The sequence below is a fragment of the Candoia aspera genome, chromosome 18 (assembly GCF_035149785.1).
Source record: "Candoia aspera isolate rCanAsp1 chromosome 18, rCanAsp1.hap2, whole genome shotgun sequence".
NCBI lineage: Eukaryota > Metazoa > Chordata > Lepidosauria > Squamata > Boidae > Candoia > Candoia aspera.
In genome coordinates this window covers 5,803,798-5,827,478 of record NC_086170.1, presented here as the reverse complement: position 1 = coordinate 5,827,478, position 23,681 = coordinate 5,803,798, and the positions used below count along the sequence as shown (strand labels likewise).

The 23,681-nt window shown below is 44.7% G+C and overlaps 1 protein-coding gene across 1 annotated transcript in view; it reads left to right on the top strand.

Moving 5' to 3' along the window:
• The window catches only part of PLCH2 (phospholipase C eta 2), a 192,979-nt gene that overhangs the window by 112,527 nt on the left and 56,771 nt on the right, over window positions 1-23,681 (top strand). The window contains exons 2-5 of the mRNA XM_063317739.1: window positions 9,776-9,922; window positions 10,479-10,722; window positions 12,230-12,359; window positions 18,847-19,017. Coding sequence (XP_063173809.1) covers window positions 9,776-9,922; window positions 10,479-10,722; window positions 12,230-12,359; window positions 18,847-19,017 — 692 coding nt within the window. The remainder of the gene's footprint in view (window positions 1-9,775; window positions 9,923-10,478; window positions 10,723-12,229; window positions 12,360-18,846; window positions 19,018-23,681) is intronic.

Genomic DNA, 23,681 nt, shown 5'->3' with positions numbered 1-23,681 from the left:
ATCTTCATCCTTGGGCATAGTAATAAATTTAAAAAGGCCATAATAAGAGTACAATTATTGTTATTATTGGGAGGGATGGAAACAGCCATTCCAAATGGCTGAGTCGGAAGGAAGAGAGTGGTTCTTTGACACAACATGAGTGAGGGTGCCCTGCGGAAAATGGCTTGATTAAGACCCTTCTTTGGGAGATGTTGCATCTAAAGTGGAAACCGGTGGCTTGAAGCCCATTTTGTAGATTACAGGAGGAAAAGTCATGACTTTGGGCATCCACAATATGTGCAGAGGGGGATTTGAATTTTCAATCACGAAGCTATCGTCATTCTGAAGCCATTTCAGATACATGCAGTTTGTGCTAAGTTTGGGATATTTATTATTTATTAAATTTATATAGCCACCCATCTCACTTGCATGTGACTTTGGTCGGCACACACAATTAAAACAAGGTTAAACAATATAATTTATCCATTAAAGCAATTAAAAATTATTAAATACTATATTAACAAAAGACAGGGAAGAATGCAATCCAACTTATACCAGCCATTTATTGGGCGCCATACTTCCATGGGATCCCCAGGCCTGAAGGCAAAACCAAGTTTTGAGGGCCTTCCAGAAGGCCAACAGGGTTGAGGCCAAACTTACCTTGGGAGGAATGATGTTCCAAAGGGTGGGGGCCACGGCAGAAAAGGGTCTCCTCCTGGGCCTCATCAAATGAAGTTCCTTGGCTGACAGGACCTGCCGGACCTGATGGGACGGGTGGATGTAATTGGGGCGAGGCAGTCCCTCAAATGCATAGAAAATGAGTGAAATTTTTGATGTATATTTAGGAAACACTTTCCATTAACTTTGCCAGCATATGACTATAAATCCAGAAGCTGATACAGACTTCGTGATTTTTATTTTTTGCCCTTGTTTTCCATTAGCAAATCCACCTGGCACTTTGTTTTCAATTATTTCTGTGATCTAACGCCTGTAACTCTATCAGTCTTCTCTTATTTGGCCTCAGGCTTCCTCTTTCACTACCCTGGACAATTGTTTTGTTACCTGGCCTACTTGGTTAGAATAGGGTAAATCTCTCTCTTAAGTGCCTGGGACACTTATCTAACTGGAGAGAAGTTTGCTAAAGCAAGTAGGATCATTATTTCTACAAAGCTAAAACTTCTCTTATCCATTCTCCATGGGCTTCCTTCCACAAAAGGCTGTATCAAATTGTGGTCTGAAATGCATTTCTGAGCAGAGACTGAAGCTCTGTTTTCCTCTGAACTTTGCATTCCTCTTAAATTTCTTTGCAGTTCTCCAACCCAAGCAGCATTCTGGTGAGGGGGAAAAAAAAACTTTTAAGTGTGCTTGTTACAGTAAAATGAATTATCTTAGAGTGGGGAAATGCACATATGATAGCAAAATTCATCTTAACAAGGGTATATTGGAAGAAGTGCACAGAATAGGCACTTAAGGTGTTGCATAAATTTATAAAACTGAAATGTTAAAGCAACACAGAATTGAGGATGGAAAAAATAACAGCCCTCTCCCTCCCAATGGATTTCAGATTTCACTTTATGTATCGTTTGCTGACAAACTAGACAATCAATCAACCACACCAAAAATTGTTATCAAATGGATTCCCTTGCTTGAAACTCTTCACACATTCAGTGACAGGTAGCTGTGGATATGTTGTATAACAGAAGTAGGTAGACTTCATACCCATGAGATGTACCTTATACATTTGGAGATCCAAGTGCAACAAAATTCAGGAATTCTGCACTCAGGAATGTATTTCAAGGATCAGAGTGTTCCAGGTAATCACTGGATTTTATTTGTTTATCTGAATGATTTCGTGGGGGGGGGGTGTCCAGAAATATTGATCTGCTGATCAGTTGCTTGATCCAGATTTACCCTCTGCTCACTTCAATTTTTAGGAAAGCTACAAATTCCTAGTTCTCTTGTATAAAGCAGACTTTTCTGAAGACAAAGATCTATCATTCCCACAGATCTGCACTGGAACTTGGTGGAATTAAAGCTTCTTAAAAAGGGCAAGCAAGCAAGCAAGCAAGCTACAAGGGCATTGTTTTTGTTCCAATCTTTTTTTAGATGTATTTTCCATACCCCAGTGTTCTTGAGCGTACAGAGATTTTGAAAACTGCATGAGCTCACCCCGCCAAAAGGAGGGGTGACAGCCCTCCAAAAATCCTCTGGTACTAGCCATTTCAGAGAAAGATACTCCTTGGAAAAGTTATGCCATATGGATAGCTGCCCTAAGCTTAGTGATAAATCTGTGCTCAAATTCTACGTTCCCCACCTTCCAGGGGGCAGGTAGGAGAGGCCTTCTTGATTGCCTTCTATGTCTTTGCTGCGAGAATTAGTTCTCATGCCGATAAACTACAATTGCTCAACCAATGAAGTGATGCTGAGTGCCCTGCCTCCGCAGAAGAGCCCCAAACTGCATTGGCTCTTGAGACAGCGGTGGCACATTGCTGGCTCATGTTTAATCTGTGGTCTGCCAAGTCTCCCAGATCCTTCTTGCAAGTACTACTGCTAAGCCAGATCCCACCAATTTTGTACCTGTGCATCTGTGTTTCCCTGCCTAAGTGCAAAGCAAATACCTTTGTGCACACAATACCCGTGTGCGGCTTCTTTCTACCTTCTGAACCTCAACTTGCCCATCAGTGCTAGCCTTGGATTCCTCCACTGAGGTATTTTGACCCTGTAATGACCTGGATTTGGGCTAGGCTACCAAGCTGTAACTCATCTCTTGCCAGAAATATACAGCAACAGTATCCATATAGTCCAGGTCACTTGGAGCAATGGCGGTGTAATGTTGACTAGCCGTGTCGCCTTTCGCATGAGGACTGTAGACTTTCTAACTAGTAGAAGTGCCCCCTGCATCTTTTTCCTTTTTTCCCCCTGTGTTTCGCTCTTAGTTGGAAACTTGTACTTCAAAAGTCACTTTGGGAAGCGTGAAGGGCCACCGAAGGAAAGGTTTAATTCTCCCAGAGATGATAAGAACAGTGCTTCACTATAATGGGGATTTTGAGTCTGTATGCTCTTCCTTGCCACCCCTCTGCCCATAATCCACATTCATGAAAAGCTAGCTTGGCAGCAACAAGTCTGCCTTTCTCTCTGGCATGCTAACTTTTTATGCCCAATCCTTGTATTTGCACATGAAGAAGATTTTGGTGCTATTTTTCATGTAACCAGAGTGTAGTTAGAGGAGGATTGATTGATTACGTGCCATCAAGTTGTCGTCAACTCCTAGCAACCACGTAGATAGATTTTCCCCATGACGATCTGTCTCCAACCTGGTCCTTCAGGTCTTCCAACAGTCCGCCCATCACCACTGTAACTGAGTCCCTCCACCTTGCGGCTGGTTGCCCCCTTCTCTTTCCTTCCACCCTTCCCAGCATCAGAGCCTTCTCCAGAGAGCTGGGTCTTCTTCGCATGATGTGCCTGAAGTAGGATAATTTGAGCCTGAGTTAGAGAGGGCAACCATAATATTTACAAAGCAAGACTGGGCGAGGCTCAGAAAAACATCTAGTCTTCATATTCATAATCACGTGTAATCTTCATCTATGGAAGAGTATTTTTTGAGATGTTTAAGTTGCCAAGAACCTCACAGAGAGTTCTGACCCCTTTGTTAACCCAGGAGGCACCGATTAAAAAGATCAACCTTCTCAAGCAGGCGTTAATTCTCAAAGGAGGAGGCCCCGTTTGAAAGGCGTGTTCTTCACAAGTCTGGAAATGTAACTGCTGTCGATGTGTGTGGCTATCTGGCTTGAGGATGTCAAGGGAGACGAGAATAGCAACCTCCTCTAATAAGCTTGCCGCCTTTAAGTACTTCAGCTCTTTTTCCAGGGAGAGACCAAAGAAGAATTATGCCATGAATACTCTGCGGCCTTGCTTTATCCCCCCTTGAATGAGCCGGGTGTTATGGGGTACTTGTACCTGTAGCTAATGTGCCCCCAAAATGGGAGTTATCATTCAGTCTTGGATCTTCTTTTCCCCAGCAGAGTCTAAAGGCCACCGGTATTGAGCAAGTATGGCTAATGCCACACCATTGTTCTCAGGCTTTGCTGGATACCTGCTACTTTTTGATTTTGAGATAGATATTGATAACGTTGACAGGACACTCTACCTTCCCATCCATCAGTCATGTTTTACTTCTGCCCAAAAAAGAACGAAAACAAAAAATGGGTTTTCAAGAAGCAGGACCATTTCTCTTGGGGCCTGTTCCTTCTGTGCTATTTCTCCTGGTTGCACAGAACTTCAGCTGCTGTTTTTCCCCCCTCCATCCTGAACTTGTCCTGTCCACCAATTGTTATTTGTGGGTCCATGTGCGTGACTGCAGAAAGTGTGTGTTTCTGGAAAACTGGGAAAGCCAGGTTTAATTAATGCCTCCTTCCTTCTTCCAGCAACATTAGTGACTTTCTTAATGCTCCAAAATTCAATCCACATTTTTATGCAGTATACAGTGCAAGGACATTTAGAACCCCACTGGGAAATTTGGCAAGTTTGGGCAGAATTCTCTTCGTGTTGCTCAAAAATTGGCTGGTTATTTCATCCTTGCAAGAACTTCCTTATTTGCCTCTGGCCTTTAATAAAATTTGGGTCAAAATCTGCAGCACTGCTGTCTTCTGTACTGGACAGGGATTTGTCTGATAGAGGCAGCCCACTCCAGAAAAAAAAAATAAACCAAAGCCTCTTGTTGGTCTTAGTTTCCTACAGCTGCAGTGCCTCTAATGCGCACAGAAGCACAAGCACACACATACACAACCCCCCCACCCTTAAATCTCTTGACTGGATAAAACAGAAGCCATGGCTTTGGGATTAACTAGATTTAAGCTGTAGGCAAACACGAATTGCTGGAAGTCAAGGTAGGATACCTTTTTCTTGTCCTCCTCCAGACAACTGCTGCTCTAAATTTGCCGAATAAGTACTTCTAACAGCCACTTTGCATTTTGGAAGTAAAGGCACGAGGAAGGATTGGTTTGGTAAAGAACATATGGACTCCCCTCACTCCGCCCCAGGCAGAAAGATCTGGATCAAAGAGGAGATGAACCAGGGCCCCGATGGATTCAAAGTGGCGTTCATCACCCGCCGGGGCCCCGGGGCCGAGGCCGAAGTGCTCCCTTTTGCATTTCTCATCAGGACTTCATAAACTGGCATCAGAAACTCATCAGGATTTCAAGCGCTGTGGAGGGGATTGGCACTCCCCGGTGCTAGCCAGCGATATCGAGGACAGACAGCTGCTGCTCGCCGCAAGAGCATCTCATACTCCAGATAAGGCAAGGGAAGAAATGGAAGGGCACGCTTCACAGAGCTCCCTAAATTCACGTTTCTCCACACGTGGCTAGTCCTCACGGAGAATGGACAAGGCCTCCCTTTTTCTTTGCCCGCAGTGTCTCAGGGGAGAGGATTTTTTTGTTGTGTTGCTGGTCTGTTTTTTAATTTTTCAAAGCGCCTCGATCCTCAGGCTAATGGCTTGGATTCATAAAGGAGAAACCTCAAGGCTGGTCTTCTAGCCTCAGAGGAGGACAGAAGGCGAAATGGGCTTGCAAGCAAAATGTGCTGCTGGGACTGCGTCCAGTTCTTTTTTTTTCTAAAAATAAAAATTGCAAATAGAGTTTCAGATGGAGAAGGGTCAGGTACGTTTTTCCACTGAAGATTGGTAACTCTCGGAGCTTTGGATCGAACCCAGCAGTGGCCTCGGCTTCTGACATGGATCTCTCCTCCTCTCCTTTGCTCCGAAGCAAGTTTTCGGTTGCCCGCCTGGCAGAAGAATTTTTCTGGATTGGCGGGAGCATTGTAGCCGCTCCCAGGTGGAAGATGGGCCGAATTGGTAAGAGCACCGACGTGGCCCAAGTGCCTTATTTCCTTTAGAAGCCAGTAATGTCTCAGAGATGGGGCAGTTCCCTGTGGGATGTAGTGAGAAGCTTGTCCATTGGCAGTTGAAGAGGGGCTGCGCAAAGGGCCAGGGGTTGCCAGCTAATACTCCACAAATGTCTTCCTACCACCTAGTTCAGTGGTGGAACTCACTATCCCAGGAAGGAGCAACATCTATGCATTAGGGTGGCTTCAGTGTATGGAAGACAAGGCTCTCACTAGCTACTCATTGTACATACATATATTGTACAGTCTCGGTTATTTGTGGGTCTTAATATAGAGATTAAGGTTCTGTGTATCCTAACATATAAATATATCAAGCACTGATGCATCCGTTAGCAAGAAGAGTGTCCCAGAACGGTTTTAGTACAACTTTACTGGTAATTCAGTTGTACTTTATTTTAACTTGGCCATACACACCTCCGTGCATTTGATTGTTACATTGGTTTTGCTGTTTTGGAAACCTTTGGCTCAGTCTGTGAACTTTGGGGAGCGAGGCAAAAGTCCTATTTCCAGCCTGTGTTGATGCGAAATATCTTTTCAGTTTTTCAGTTCCAGAAGTGAAGGGTCCTACCCTTTAAAAAAAAAAAAATTTCATTTCGCCTGTAATTCTGTTAAGGTGAGGAACAGTTGATTTTCTTTCGGTGTCGTATTTTGACATTTAGAGCCCTAAAGTTGTTTAAAAGATTGCTATTATCCATGTGAACCTGCCTGACCTGTACGAGGCTGGGCTCACAGCGTCAATGGTGGCCCTGTATCTGTGCAACTCCTTCCTGCCAAGAGGCAAATTTGCTCCCTTTCATTTTAATTGACTTGTTAAAACATTACTTTCATTATGAGAGCAGGGCGTTTCTTGTAGCTAACGTTTGGACTTTTCAGTGGTCCTTGCTTAGCATTTTAAATATAATGGTTATTTTTGGTTATGGTTATATTTTAAATGTTAATGGTTATTTTAAATGTCATGGCTGCTATGAAATGGTCAGAGTGTTCCTTTTTGCCTTGTTCTTTAAATGCAGAGGTTGATGCTTGCATTGAAATACTTTTATAAGATGCTTTTTTTTTTCACTTCTTTGGAAAGGTGGCATGTGGGTCTCGTAAATCAAGACGCAAGCAGACAGAAAGTATGATAAGGTTAACTAATTGATCAATTTGTTCCTTTGAAGGTTTAAGAGGTGTCGGGTAATACACTGTATGACTTGCAGTCAATGGCAAACTGCTAGCTTATATAGCTTTCAAGAATTTAAAGACCAATTTGGGGAGGAGGAATTGGGATATGGGGCTCCATAGAACCTCCAGCCTCAGAAGAAGTCTATTACTGAATGCCAGTTGCTGGGGACCAGCAGCAGGAGGCAACACCTCTCTGTTTTGTTTCAATCTGAAATCCTTACAATTCTGCAACCTGGTTCTTTAAAATGAAGAGTACTTGTGGGCTGGTCCTGGGTCGCAAACAGAGTCCGGACAGCTAGGGGACATCTAAATCCTTCAACCCACCAGGGGCTGTTCATGTTTCCTTATAAACGGAGTCTGGAGGGCGATCAGACACAGTGGCTTTGTCTCCTTCTTGGCTTAGGAGGATTTCTGGCAGACATCCCTCGGTGCTACCAGGCACCCCCTTCGGAGACAAAGGCAGCCAGTCTCTCCATGTTTCGTCTTTCAGCCCCCCCCCCCAATATTAAAGCTGTTGGGACAGTGTTCCAGTTGCACTTGGGAGGGGGCTAGTCTATCCAGAAATGAACACCTGCAAATAATATTAATATCCCAATCAGAATGGGTTCTGTTTTTAGAGTACAGAGAGAAATGTGATAGCCATCAGTTGCTATGCAGGAACCTGTGAAAATACACCTCCCTCAACCTCAGGGTAATTTAAGGAATTTATGTACAGAATGTCAGCTGTGAACCTGAAGGTCCAATATATATTGACTCAGAAGACTTTTTCTGTCTCCCAGCCTCCATGGCACCATCTCATATGATGGTAGACATTCCTCCCAATTGTCTCCAAGCTCTTGCGAGCTTGTCAACACTGTGCATGATTTGATTAAGATCTCGTGATGTTTTGGACTTCAGAAATGATGAACAATTTTAATCTACTTTGGGTACCCTTTGGGGAGGGGGGCAACAGATGAGAGTTTGGGTTACCAGGTATTCGAATCACAGAGGTAGATCTGTAATTTGGGAAGGTATTAAATGTGTTTGGATGGGCTCTTTAAAACACTCAGCAGTTGAAATATTGTGGCCAAGCCCCCACATCTGTTGCTTTACCACAGTTTAATATAACGCAGGTTGACCCAAGGGCTCTACCGGGCAGATCAGAAAGGGGAAAATAAAATTAAAGAACAATGCTGTCACTTTTTACCACCTTGTATGCTAATATTTTATTGTTATTAATATTTTAAAAGGGTAATTTGCCCTTCCTCAGAAAATGATATAAAAATCAACTTGACATGTCTAGAGTTTTAGAGCTGTTGTCAATTTTCCTGTGAAAGGCACAAGAGGGAGTCCTTTTCAGGAGCCCTTTTTCTCAAGGGTTTAGTAATCCATAATATGAAGAATTGGTACAGAAGTTCTAGCCTTCTTGCCTGAACATGTCTCCAACTTTGCAGTCGGGCTCCAGTTCCCTGTTCTGAGAACCTGGTGCTGTTAATGTTTAATGTCCTCCTTCCAGTTGGTCCCAATGTGCCTTTCCTCCCCATCCTTACTTCTCATTCCATTCTTGAATTTTGGAGGGTGTCAGAATGAGCCAATACCCTCCATGGGCTCCTCAGAGGGAGGGATCGGATACAAGCAAAAATTGTGGGGAGAGGCAGGTATGCCATGCAACTTATCGATAGGGTGAATGGCAGAACGGGCATCAGATGCTTTGTTGACTTGGGAGCGATATGATGGATGGTTTCAGCTTGAAAAGGAAACTTGATGGTTTTTGTGACCAACTTCTCAAAACTTCCACAAGGGCTGCACAAAGGTGATAGATACATTTTAAGAATTCACAGGCTGATTAGAAGTCTGTGAGGGCCCACCTCTGCTCCCTAGACTTCAGTACAGAGTCCACAACACAACAACAACAACAACAGCAGATTTATTATTGCATAATGTTTTGATGAGCTGTGTTCTACTTCACAGAAGGTTTGAATTGGCAGAGAAGTGCCTACAGATATATCCACGGTCCAAGCCTGGAAAGGTAGGGAAGGAAGAAAGCTTAAAGAGAACTAATGATATTGGACATGGTTAAAGGACTTTATTTTGGTCATTGACCAGGCTAGAGTGACATAGCAGAATAAAATTAATAAGATTGATTAGAAAGAATAGGGGTAAAAGTGGAATAAGGCAAAGCAAGGTAAATAAAAATGTAATCACATCAAACTGCTCCTGGCAAGATTCTCATGGATCTTGCCAGCTATTAAAGAGATTTTGGTGACATTATAAGAGAGTGCATCACTCAGATCAGCTAGGCAGTAACTAAGGTAAAGAGTCAGTGCAACCTGAAACTTAAGGTAATAAAGAAGTAATAAGATTGTGTTGCAATTTGTGGTAATATCGACAGTGGAGAAGTACGTGGGCAGGGTTTCAACACTATCACTATGAGGCAACAGTAAGTAAATAGCAGGCCAAATTCATTTGACAAGCAAATTTACACAATTTGCAAATCCTGCCTCTTTACACTTCCTGGAATGCAGTTATATACTGATTTTCACACTAGTCCATGGTTTGTGATGCAGCTCACAGCTAAAATAAATGCCGACCAAACTACATGCTGGGATTTGCAGCTGGGAATGTGTTTTCTAAACCTATAACTCGATTTGCCAATAAAAATGTTATTGTCTTGACCTCTGAAAATTGAGTATGTGGCATGATGTACATGATTTTTAGCATAACAAATCTTTTTTTCTTCTTTCTTTTCCCAAAGTGGAAAAATGTATGAGTTCCATGCAAGTGGGTACTCAGATGATCAAACTCAGAGGCAGTTCCAAAGGTCTTGTTCGTTTCTACTACCTGGATGAACATAAGTCGTGCATTCGCTGGAGACCCTCGCGAAAAAACGAAAAAGCTAAAAGTAAGTGTGAAAAGGAAGTCTGCCCAGTGTTCTGTGTTACACGGTGGCCAACCAGGCGCTTCTAGAAATGGGAGCCTTCTTCCCTATTGTTTCCCAGGGACTGGTGTTTAAGATGTGCTACCATTGATTTTTAAATGCCTTATAAACTTGTATTCCTTGATAGTTCTCTCCACCAAACATTTGTCCTTCTGTCAGCCCTTCAGGGTAGATCCGACTAGGAACCCAATGTCACGTAGATCAGTACTACTTTGATTGTAAAGCTATAGTAACAGAAGCTTGCAAGTCTGAATGCACTTCCCCCTTCCCTCCCTGTGTCGTCATGAGAACCAGGGAAGATCTTGTCTGGGTTGTTTTCTCAGGTTACGCTCCTGCCCCGGACTCAGTCCTCTTTTATCTGACCGCTGTCTCGGTAGCGTCTCTTCCTCCTGTCCCTCGAGGCCGTTCCCTCCGCCCTCTACAACTTCTAACCTGCTGACCCTCACCACCTCTGGCAGCAGCTGCTACCATTGTTCAAAGGAGACACGTTGCCTTCTTGTTCTGCTGTTTTTCCTTCCAGTCTCTATAGATTCTATCCAGGAGGTGTGCGAAGGGAAGCAGTCGGAGATCTTCCAGCGCTACGGCGACGGGAGCTTCGACCCCAATTGCTGCTTCACCATCTACTATGGAGACCACATGGAGTCCCTCGACCTGGTGTCATCCAGTGGGGAGGAGGCACGGATGTGGATCACTGGCCTCAAGTATCTCATGGCTGGGATAAGCGATGAAGACAGTCTGTCAAAACGGCAGAGGACTAGAGACCAGTATCCTTTTGGGACGAAGGGATCCAGAGCTTGTAGGCCAGTGTTTCTCAACGTTGGCAGCTTGAAGATGTGTGGACTTCAACTCCCAGAATTCCCCAGACAGCAAGGCTGGCTGGGGAATTCTAGAAGTCCACACATCTTCAAGTTGCCAACGTTGAGAAACACAGCTGTAGGTAATGCCATGGGGTGACGGCCCTTCCTTGTTGCTTATCTCCCATAGCTTATCTTTCTTCTCTGGGCCCAGAGGTACCCGCATGTCTATCACACTATTTTCTTTTGGGCTAAGCAGCACTAAATGCAGAAAAACACAGACATAGGAAACAAGTTAAAAGTAGGAGACAAAAGAATAAAAAAAAGAGAGAATCTGACTACATTTAGTTTGTACCAACACTGTGCATCGTTCCTTTCTAACCTTACACAGCACCCTTGCTTCTCACATCCATGCACTACTTGATACGTTGCCTTTTCTTCTTTAAGCTTCTCCTCTCTTTTTCAGGATCTCATCAGCTTCTCCCCACCACAACCTCCTCGGCCTTTCCCTTCTCTTTCCTTCTCCCTTCATGCATTTGTTTTGTGGTTTGATCCGCATTAAATTTCTAAAGCTACAAGTTGAACAAATAGATTGGTCCATCGGTTTTTAATGGCAAAAATAGCATTTAAATAGGGATTTAGAATGAGGCATACTTTCAGTAAGCCCCATCAAGACCCAGCTGAGGGCTACGTGTGGTCATGCTAAATGTGTCTTTGTGAGCATTTGTGTGGAGCTGAGGATTGGGACTTTGGCACTAGAGATCGGGGATTAACCCCCACCCCCTTTTTTCCCTTGTTCCTGACAAAACTCCGTTCTTCCAGAAATTCTCTTTCACTCAGGAGAAACTGCAGGCTTCTTTCATCTAGCAGCTTTGCGAGAATCTTTGAGATGTGACCTGAGAAAAATTTATTAGTTTCCCTGGATGTTTACTATTTTATTGGAATATAATCTATTCATGGTTCTGAGACCACTACAGCTGTGCATATTAACGGGCCCGAGAATTGCATCTAAAAAAGATTGTTTCTTGAATTGTATTCGTGGGGAAGATTCAGAGGATCCTGTCATTTCCAACAAAAATTGGCAAGATGTGTCAAAGGGAGCAACTGTCAACCCCATTACTATCTCAGATCAGTGGTTTAACAAGCAATTAATTTGAGAACAGATCTTGTAGTTTGAAGGCTGACCTTCCCATTTTATCTAGAAATTGGTAAAACATGGCATCACAAGATGTTTGGACTTTGAAATTGGAATGCTTCTGGATCTGGACATTCCCCAGTGGCATGTTTTACATACCTCTCACTTCCAATATTCTCTTTATTCTCCTTTCCAACCAGGATATTCCCATCTTCCTAGAGGAACGGTCCAATGGCTGTCTCCAGGAAGGCCCATTTAGAAAAAGAGTTGCTTTTCTGCCTCTCTGTACCATCCCTTGTTCTTCCCAAGTCATCTTTTCCCTTTCCTTGACTCCTGCTAAATGTGGTTGAAGCAAACCTTTGATGAGGCGGATAAAAACGGAGATGGCAGCCTGAGCATTAATGAGGTCCTCCAGCTGATGCACAAGCTGAACGTCAACCTCCCCCGTCAGAAAGTCAAGCAGATGTTTAAGGTAAGGCTCCATCACGCACCACAGGATCGAATGGGGCAGGTGGCAGTGCCTGGAGGGACGGCTGACCTCGGTAGTGATTGGCCCTCCTGGTGGCTGCAGCTCTGGCAGTCTCCACCTCGGGCTTACCACCAGATGCCGGTTTTGTAGCTAGGCACACTTGCAGATGGAGTCTTCGTGAAGTCACGAAGAGTCGGAAGCGACTGAACGAATAAACAACAACAACACTTGCAGATGGGCCCTGCGACAGCTGCCACCCAACCTTCATGGTGAAAATGTTGCTGCTCTTGCAGGTGGCTTGTTCCTGGGTGGATGCCAGCCCTTCAGGGTAGATCCGACTAGGGACCCAATGTCACGTAGATCAGTACTACTTTGATTGTAAAGCTATAGTAACAGAAGCTTGCAAGTCTGAATGCACTTCCCCCTTCCCTCCCTGTGTCGTCATGAGAACCAGGGAAGATCTTGTCTGGGTTGTTTTCTCAGGTTACGCTCCTGCCCCGGACTCAGTCCTCTTTTATCTGACCGCTGTCTCGGTAGCGTCTCTTCCTCCTGTCCCTCGAGGCCGTTCCCTCCGCCCCCTACGTTGGACCACCTCACATAGCACAAGGGGCTCTGATTGGGATGACGAACTCAGTATTTTAGGCAAGGGTGGGAATTCCAGCGTTAGATGAACAAGGCTGTTTCTGAAGCTCTTGTCTGTCTTTTGGTCCTGGCCTATTTCCTAAGCGATTGGTGACAGAGGGAATCCTGTTTCTTTCCTGAAATCCATCTCCGTTTGCCCAGAAGCGAAAACACTGTGCTCTGGAAAGAGAACGCTGTTCACCTTTGGATATACAAAGTTTTAAGAGAAGGGCTTCTCTTAAACAGAAATCTTTACCTTTCCAAGGCTGCTGAAGTTGGCATTTCTTGAGCTCTTTGGCTTGTTTTCTCACAGCATAAAAAAACAGAGTTTCCAGAACTCTGCCATGGCTCTGTTGTTGTTGCTTTGTGGTTCTATTGCTAGTGTTTATTGAAAATACAGGCTCTAAAAATATTAACATCGGCACTGAGCAGCCCTTGCACATGTCTGATATGACCAGTCAGATGATTCTAGAGCAGTTCTCCATGGCAAGTGACACTTTCCTGAAACTGGAAGTTAGTCCTTCTGGCTCATCATCTTTCTGGATTAGGCTGTCTCCTGCAATATGCACCTTCTCTCACATCCCCAAGAACCAAGTTATGGCCCATATCCAAAGGGGCTGTGCCTGAGCTTTTCTTTCCCTGAGCCCAGTCTGGAGAAGGAAGCCAGATCGATGCTCTAACACGGGCTGAACTTGCAAGGCTGCTGAGAAGCTCCTAAACTGAGATTTAGCTAATCTTGGGACAAGTTGTGAGGTTGAGCTGTACTTATTCTCAAACCAAACAGCTCCTATGCTCTCTCTCCTGATCTGTCAGACAGCCTCTGGCAAGATAGAAGGTCTGCATTTCCTACTTAAACCCATTATTTAAAATCATGAGGGCTAAAACCTCTTCATTTTTGCAGGCCTCACAGCTCATTGTGGTGGCACTAGGAAAAATCCTACTAAAATCCCATAGAATAGTCCCCAGTCAATCTGGCCCATACTTAGAGGCAATAACGTTAAAAAAATGAAGCAATTTCTGTAAAACCCAGAAAGAGAGAATTTATATCTCTATTGTTAGCAATTTTTAATAAGCTTGCTCCACCCCACCCCCTTTTTTTTTAATTCATACATTTTCTCTGCCTTGATTAGCTGCTCCCGCAAATGCCGGCTGTAAAGAGATAGCAGCACCGTGGAAAGCTAAATATAACTGTCTTTAAAGTCGGAGGATTAAGAAAAGAAATACTTTCATCTGTAAAAAAAAGTGGTGTGTGTTTGTATGTGTGGAGAGAGAGAAGAATTAAATGGAAATAGATATACCGATTATCACTAAAGAAGTACTAGACCCTCTCAAATTAACACTGTTAATTCATTAAAATGACTTTTTAGATGCTTGGCAGGAGAAATGCATGTTTTCCCCCTGTAAAACTTAATTTGCAAGCTATCTTGGCGGTCTGCAGCAGGAACCCCTTGATTTTGCTGAGGTTCACTGGATTGTCGTGTCATTCCTGGGTTTTGAAAGAAAAATAATTGTTTTGCCTGTTTAGTCCCTGCCATGCACTTAGAGCCACACACATCAGAGCGGGGTCTAGATTGCTGTCTAGGAAGACCCCATAGTTATTGGCTGCCATCTTGGAAGCCCCGCCCCAACTTAGTGGCGATTGGTAGGCAGAATGCCAGCTTCAGCAATTGATTGACACCTTCCACTGCAGGCAGCTGGGGAATATTTATTGAAATTCCAATTTCCCCCTAAGTGGAAATGTTACCATCGAAGTCCTAATAGCTACATGTCATTGGTTGGAGAATGCATAACAGGGACAGAAAATAGATTGCACGATCAAATCGTATTTTCAGCAGGATCTACCATCTCGGTCACTGAAAACCATATCTGATACAAGTGGAATATTGTTGAAACAGAAATGTGAAAAAATCCAGTGGGGTCAGTGTGTGTGTGAGAGAGAGAGTCTTTGTCTGTCTCAGCAATTTTTTAGGTTCTGACACTAACTAGAAATGCTTCCAGAAGTGGTTGTCCTTCCTTCCTTCCTTCCTTCCTTCCTTCCTTCCTTCCTTCCTTCCTTCCTTCCTTCCTTCCTTCCTTCCTTCCTTCCTTCCTTCCTTCCTTCCTTCCTTCCTTCCTTCCTTCCTTCCTCTTCTCTGGTTGCATAGCTCCATGCAACCATCAAACACTGTTTCCTCTTTTGCTGCCTGGAAACATGGGTAGAGAACTGAGAAGGAAAGCCAAGCCAGAAAGTCTTCATGACTTGCCTAGGATGCGTTGTGTATGTGCAGCAAGTGCGTTGATTGGCTCTGTGACATCCACTATCTGATGTTGCTTTGCTTGAAAGATGAAGTCTCCTTTGAGTTCAGCTTGACTTGTGCACATCTCATAGACTTGGCAGGAGAGAGATGGTTCCCCACGGCCTTCTTCTGGGATATTTTCCAGCTTCCCAACCCAACGTGAGGCATTTCTTGTTGGGTCTCCTATCCAAGGATTAACCAAGTTTGGCCCTGCTGTTTGCTAAGCCCATAAAAGGTCAGCCTCCTGTAGGCTTTACTTTGGAAGCGATCGAAGGAACAAAAAGGTAGAGTTGTGGACCCTGGGTGAAATCTCAGTTTGAAGTTTCGCAGCCATCGCCTTGTATTTCAGCCAGGGCTAGGATGTGAAGCAAACATGCAGAGGAATCGGGAGCTGGCTTGTCCAAGGCAGTGGGGAACGGGAGGAGAATGTAAAGAAGGAAGCCGGGCTGATTTTCGGGAGCTAACATCCGAATAACTCTGGTCACGTGCAGGAATCCTACCTTACGTGACGCACTCCTCAAATGTTGTGGTGCTGGGCTGAGTTGTCCCAGTCCAGGGGTTACCGAAAGCCCAACTGTACAAGGAAGTGAGGCAGCCCCTCTGTGAATTTAGGGGGCCTTGTTTCCCCAAGGAAATCAGCAGTGGCCTTGGGAATCAAGTGTCCCCAAGCTTGAAGCTCCTGCAACTTGTTTTTCTTTTGTCCCATGTTATTCCTTTGTTGGTTCTGCTGCTCAGTGTGCCTCTCCTTTGGTGTTTTGCGGGTTTTAACAAGGGAGAGTTAAGTTAAGAATAGCCTAAAGAAATAAATGTGTTTTATTTGTCTCCCCTGCTCAGGGCAGTTGGCTCCCCTTCACTGCATTCCTCTGCAGTAGGTTGGTCCAAGGGCTGTTTGGAGGGGGATGAAAAGGTGGCTGCTTGCCCCCAAAACGAGTCTTCTCCTTTACTGAACCCCAGAATACAGCCTAAGATTCAGACCACAGGAGCTTTGGGAGTCCAACTTTCCATCTTCCTCCGGGCATCGTTTATCCGAGTAGCTTTTTAATCTGGATGTCAGCTCCTTGCTACCTCCACACGTTGTTTGTGCTTTGCTACACTTCTTGGATCTGACTAGGCTCCGAAGAGAAATGCCGTGCAACTTTATTATTTTTGCTTTGCCGTTTGATTTTTCCGACCCTCCTTTCCCCTCTTCTCCTCTTAACAGCGCTCAGTTTTAATTGAAATTTCAGAAAGGCAAGGCTAGAGTCTGAAATGCTGCAGCTGTTTCCTCTTTGATAACTTCAGGACTGCCTCACGCCACATTTATTGACCCTGCCCAGTCTTCTCTGGTGGAGCGTGGTTCGCTTGGCAAGAGGGACCCTGCGCCTTGGCCTTTGCTGTTGGATTCCCCATCCTCTGAACAATTCTTGATACCCATTTTCTAACGCACCATGTTGAGCCCGGCCCTTTGAGGTCTTCATTTGTGCTCAGATTTCTTGGTTAGTCAACGAATTTAAGGGCTTGTTTTTACATTAGAGGAAGTTTTTTCTCAGCGATGCAAGACGTACACAAACAGGGTTCCTAGGGAGTGTGCATGAACATTCCAACTTCTCAGCCACTTGAAAGGTTGCTGTGAAACAATGGGGGCCACGCTGCCATCGGTGTGCATGTCTCTTAAAAATCCTACGTTTATAAAACTGGTGCATTGAAACAAAGGCTCAGCTGACAGGCAAACTAAGAATGCTTGTATGCGATGGCTTGCTTGAGTCCCCAGTCCCACTTCTGGAGCGTGAGACCCTCCCCAAGAAGTGCCACAGGAGAAGTGGCTCTTGTGGTCTTATAGGAAGATCCCAGGGCACATTCTCTGACTTCATGTCAGGTCTCCAACCGTCACCGCCCCCGCACCACAAGAGGAAAGACCAAGAGGAAAGGACTCTGGGATGTGCTTTGCTTCAGATCTGAAGCCCAAAGGTGCTCCTTAGAAAGACCGTCTCTTTCCCTAGGCCCCCTCAGTAGACTTGTGACTCTAGGAGAGGGCATGCCTGAGTTATCATACAACCCTCCCTTCTCCATTTTTGTCCTCAAAACAGCAACTCTTGAAGTAGACTAAGAGACTGTGACTGGCCCAGCGTTACTCATGGCTAATGAGGGACTTGGGTCTCCCCAGGCCTGGCCCAAAACCTTAACTATGCCACCACACTGGTCAAAGGTCCATGCACTCTTCTGCGACTTTCAATGAAGCCTTTGCAGGGCAAGTGGGAATTAAAATGGTGGTTTGCCTCCAGCCAGTAGGTTAAAGAGAGACAGGAATTGCAAAAGCTGGCGGGATCATTCTGCGATACCAGGAGCTGGGGCTGGGCTTTGGGAACGCTTCCTTCTGTTTCTTTTCTTCTAACTTCTCCCTGGCCTACCCCACGAGTGGAAGTTTGCCTTAGGGGAGACACCAAAGGCTAGCTTTCTCCAGGCAGGGTGCTGCTATGCAGAAACGCGTTTTAACCTCAGCCTAGGCAAGCCCGACCACAGCCTGTTTTGTGCTGCTTCTAAACGAGCGGGTAGCTTTTGGGCTGCTCTCTCGCCCCCGAATGTGCGGCTCCACAAGCATCTGAGTTGCTTTAACTTTGCAAAGGGGAAAGAGATTGTTGGCAGATGCTGGGAAAGCCTTTAGCCCAGGAGAGGTCAAAAAAGTCACACACCAAGCATTTCTATAAAAATAATTTATTTACAGAAAACAAAACAAAAGCAAAACATATTTAAAGGACTTAGCTCCCCTTTGGAGCAAGCCTTGCTTGGCTACATATCAGCAGAGAGAAAAAAAAAAGGAAGTAAAACAAGTCCGGGCAGGTTTCCTCCCCCCAGGCGATTTGCATGAAGCACGTGAAAGGAGACAATCAAATACAACCTCTTCACCCGGCCAAAATGACGAGGTACAACAGCAGTCTTAATCGTTAGTAGGAAAGCCTCAACAGAGATTGCCGTTAGAAAACGGGCAGCTTTTTTGTGTTAAACAACGCTTATTGGGTTGGTTAAGTGAGAGAGCTCCCGTGTATTCCGGGCTTCATCCTATCACCGTGGTTTGCTGTGAAATGCTGGCAGATGGTGATGGCGTGTGACGCTCTCCACGACGGCAGCATTGGAAACAGAATCGGATGTTTTGCCGTTAGTGAATCAACGAGCGGTCGGAAGACAGGAAAAAGAACGCTTAGTAATTAAAAAAAAAACAGGCCGTGAAAGCATGCAGAGGAACCTGTTAATGCCCACTGATTTGCTCTGTGTGTGTGAATGTAACTGATTTCTAGTCTGTTCTGATCACATTAGAACATACTACATTTTGGGCCCAGTGGGCACTTCTTAAATTTGGAAAGCACGTGGTGGGCACCCCCAAAATAGTTGCCACTAGTGGCCACTCACCAGTTGTAGCTGATCTGGAAAGCTAAGCAGGGTCCAACCTGGTCCTGCTTGGATGTGGCACCACTAGGAGTCTAAGGGGGCTTTAAGCTAGACTGGGAAGTCAAACACCCCAGGACAAGGCAACAACCCAGGAGACATCGTTTGCCAACCACCCCTTTTCCTGGGAAGTGAGGAATTCTACCCGCTTTGCCCTTCCGTTGTTTTAACAGGAGGCTGATACCGATGATAACCAGGGCACCCTGGACTTTGAGGAGTTCTGCGCTTTCTACAAGATGATGTCCACCCGGCGGGACTTGTACCTTCTCATGCTCACCTACAGCAACCACAAGGACTTCCTCGATGCTGATGACCTGAAACGCTTTCTGGACACTGAACAAAAGGTAGGCATGACGTCATCACCCCTCTTGGCCATCGTGCAAGCTCATTTGGGTCTCTCTGAGTTCTTTGGCTCTAGTTGCCAGCAGAACCACAAAAACAAACAGAAGGAGAAGCTGGGGCGAGACATTGTCAATGTATCAGAGGATCCTAGAAAGGTTCCTGAAGATCATCCATCCCAACTCCTCCTAATGCAGGATGGCAGGGTCCCTGAGAAATGGCCATCTAACATTCACCCTCCAGTGAAAGAGGCAAGTCAGGCTCTTAATTCTGTCAGACTGTTTGATTGATGGATGGATGGATGGATGGAATGATTGACTGAATGACTGATTATGTGCCATCGTTCTCAACTCCTAGCAACCACTTAGATTATATCCCCCACCCAGTCTTTCAGGTCTTCTAATGGTGCGCTCATCGTCACTGTGAGTCCATCCACCTTGCTGCTGTTGTCCTCTTCTTCTCTTTCCCTCCGCCTTTCCCAGCATCAGAGCCTTCTCTGGAGAGCTGAGTCTCCACATAATGGGTCCAAAGTAGGATCAGCCTGCAGACTGTTTCACTGCTAGAATATTCTTCCCAGTGAAGAGTTGAAAATCCTTTTATTCCACCTCCTTCGTGGAGCTCCTTTCCATGTTTGTCCTATGTAACACTGGCAAGATACCTGTTTGTGAATCATGATATCAAGGAGGCATTTGGCCCAGATTTGTGTGTGCGTGTGTGTGTTTTTAACCAGAAGAAGGGGAGGAGTTGCTGTTGGTGGCAAGAAACGGTGCATCCTCCCCCCTCATCTCCCCTTTGGCTTTTGGGGTTTTGACAATAGCTTCATCAGAACTGTTCTTGGGACAACTTGCCTTGCTTGGATGAAGGGTCACTTTCTGGCCAATTAGAAGGAAATGGTTGTGTTTGCACATCTCCGTCCCCCCAACACAAACCAGTAATTCCGTGTCCTGGTGTGAAAATGAAATGTTAAAAAATGGAAGCGGTGTCAGGAAGGGTAGGTTATGGAGAACCAGCTACCCCAACTTCACAGCTTCTCTTTCCCGCAGCAATATGCGCCTCTCGTTCTTTGGGTCAGATGTTGCGTGTGAATGCGACTTGTGAAAGATCTGCTCAATGTGGTTTTGCCTCCACTGACATAGTTTGGACACAGATGCCTCCTGTGAAAAGAAGGTCACCTCTGACCATCTGGCAAGTTGTCCAAATATTTGCAGACAGCATATAAATCATCTTGGAGTTTTTTGCCTTTAGAAACAAAGTCCCTCTTAACGTTGACAGCTCCTGCTGGGCGTGTGTGGGGATGGGAGGGAGAAATAAACATGCAGCACCACAACCAGTGCTCTGGAATATTTAGGGTGATCCTTTTAAAAAGAATAATAAGAAAAACAGGTAATGGTTAGCTTGGAAGGCTCATCCCAAGTATCTGGTACAGGCTTCACTAGCGTCCTGACACATGGGATCCCCCCACCCCATACCTTCTTTAGGAATCAGGTGTTATTAATGTGATACGTCCCCTAAATGTCACCAGGATAGATTGTCTTCAAACTAAGCTGTAGTTGGCTCTACTTGCAGGAAGGATCCTGGAGAAGAGAAGAAAATAAACTATTTTTTTTAAAAAAATCCCTAATAGTTTCCTGTCTCAAACCCACTGTCCTTTTTATTGTCACGTAAATGTTGTGTTTTGCCTTGAAGGCAGAATAAAATGTCTCGCATTTCTGCTTTTGGTCCTCTTTGTGCTGGTAGCCAGTTCTGTGTGAGTCGATCATTGAAAGCAAACGATGGGCATTCTTCTTGTGCTGGTGCTTTATTTCCTGAGTATATCATCCCTTCCTCTACTAGGTGGAGCTGCTTAACTTATCTTGGACTAACTTTTAAAAAAAAGGAGGGATTTCCTTTTAAAACAATAAATCCAATCTAAAATTACTAACAGCTTTCCCAATATACCACTGTCTAATTCCTCTTTCCTCCTCTCGTTCGTCTGTCAAAGGATCTGTGTGCTCATCTTATGAAGGGAGATGCTTCCAAATAAGACGTTCAAGAGTTTACAGTTTTAGAAATAGGAACAACCAGCTTGGGAAAACCCCGGCTGAAACCTGGAAGCAACTCGGCCCCAAAGAATTAGTCTAATTTGAATGTTTGCAGCCAATTCCTACCTTCCTTCTTCAAACCGCAGCTAAACTGAGTCGGTCGGATATTTTTTCTTCTCTCTGCCTTCCTGCTTTGCTTAGTTTACAATCTTGTCTGGTAAAGACCTTTTAAGACCGCCTGATATTTTGCGATTTGAAGCGGACCCTGATAAAAGTGTTGCCCTCATATAAATTTTGGGGTTCTTCTGCATGCTCTCATAAAATCCAGATACAGTTGTCCACTTTTTTTTCTTTGTGTTAAATGATTCACCTTTTCCACTTCGGTTGTTAGATTGCACCACTAGGTACACCTGCCTGATGGGTATTTATGCACTGTTAGTCAACGGTCTGCGTGCCGGTCTCGCAACTCTCTGACACAATATCTGTTCTGTGTTTCCACATCGATTTACCGTCTGCTTTCCAGTGGGCTAAGCTACAAGACTTACACCGATCCATTTATCCTGGGCCAGAGCATGGCGTCAGTGAAAGATTCCAGAACTTGCATTTCGATGTGCTTGTGAAGCGATGGCCGGATTCGCCATCTTGTTCATTTTATCTGGATTGTGTATTGCTGTTCGGATTTATTATTATTTTTTTAAATGCTGTGAGCCACCCCAAATTGACTGGAATCAGGCAGTGTCCACGTTAAAGGAAGGAAATAAATAAAGAATAAAAACCTCCGGAAAGAGCAAGTTAATCTACCCCTTTTGCACCTCTGGGAAAAATGTAAGAGTTGTATTAAACGCACTCAGCACTCTGCCTGTAGGCCCGAAACAGGTCCCAAAAGCAGGACTGTTCTGTTCTTTTGCTTCTGTGCTGTGGCATTAAGCTGTTACCCTGAAAATCCACTCGCATTGCCTTTGGCAGCCTTATGCTACAACTGCGCACGCGGAAGCCTCTACATTTGCAGGAAGTAAGCTCATTACCTTACATGCCTGAGTTCAGAAACCGCCCAGAAAAATAAATGTTGACAAGGTATTTTATCCTCTGGAATGAATCTGATCCCTTAGAGAAATACATTTCCCCATTTTGGTTTCACACAAATCCAGATGCACATATATGTTTATAAATGTCTGCATGCATATGTTCCTATGAGCCTTCCTCCCAACGCTTGCCTTTTCTGCACATTTCTCCTTAATATATACAGCTCTGGGTATTTGGGGGGAATTCTGAACAGCATAGCTCTTGGCATGCTAGGGCATTCTGGTTCATTTTAGGTTTGAGAGGCTGAAAATCGAGTAAATTCAAATAAAAATTGGGAGTCCATTTTTCCTCTGGCCCTGCCACTTTTAACCAGCTTGGCCGCAGGGAAGCAATAAAGGTGGCAGTGCTTTTGCGCATCTCCAGCCTATTTTGATCCCAAAAAATCTGGAATGATGTTGTCGTTGTTGTTGTTGACTTCCTGTCAGGATATCTGTGTTACGTATGTGCAAGTGACCTTATTAAAAATATATATATATATACAAATTTTCCCATCTGCTCTTCTGTCTGAAAAACTTTCCATTTGTTGGAGATTCCCAGGGCAAGCTTTGCACAAAAAACATGCTTCTCTTTTCACTCACTGTTCTTCCAAATGAATTAGCATTAGCTTCCAGACCACTGGGCTATCGATCCCCCACTAATACTAAGAAGGGTTAATTGGCAGGCCTACGAGACTGTGGTTTTGTTTTCACCTTGTTGTTCCCCTTTGGAAGGGATGCAAACATTGGCTAATTCGCTGCAGTCCAGGAGTTTCCGTAAGTCCTCATTTTTAAGCAAACCTCCTGGATTGATGTGCAACTGAAGTGGAACTCAGCTTTCCTTTAGGCCACCCATTTCTCCAAAATTTCCAGTGCAGTTATGGAAAACACTGGTGGAAGGGTCTCCTGCAGAGGGGAAATGGCCAGGGAAATCCCTTCCAAAAACGCTTTCTGAAAAATGCAGAAATACAACCACTTAAACGCACATCTGTTCCATGGTTCCTCTCCCGCAACAACCCATTGCCCAAAACGGACTGAATAGGCTTATGACTGGTTTGGCTGAAAGTGACCCAGCACAGTGACAAATGGCTTAGTTCATTCTCAGCACAGCAGCAAAACTGCTTTGTTTAGAGCAAAGAAGGTATCTCTCAACTTCGTTCTTCTGTTCACATCCACCCCAAATCCTCCCCTTTCTGTTTTATCCCTTAATTTGGTCCTGAGAGAAGGTTTCCATCTAGTCTCCATTTCAACAATTCTAGCAAGACAGAACCTGCTGGTTGGTCCCATAACCAAGCAGGACACACCATGAAGAAGTTCCTCTACATGTAGTTGGGATGCTGTAGAACTTGAGAAGCTGGCCACCACGGCATGGATGCCCCTTGGAAGGAAACAGATGGGGCAATCCCAGCCCACCATTGGCATTTTACCAAAAATGATCTGCCAATGGCTGATGGCTTGTATGAAGGACCACTCCTTCCTTATCAAAGGTTTACTGATTGACAGGGAGAAGAATCTTTTTGCATGGTTGGGAGAGGGAGAAATGAACACAGGTTCTAGCTGGAAGAGAAAACGTCCAACTTGCAGGACCAC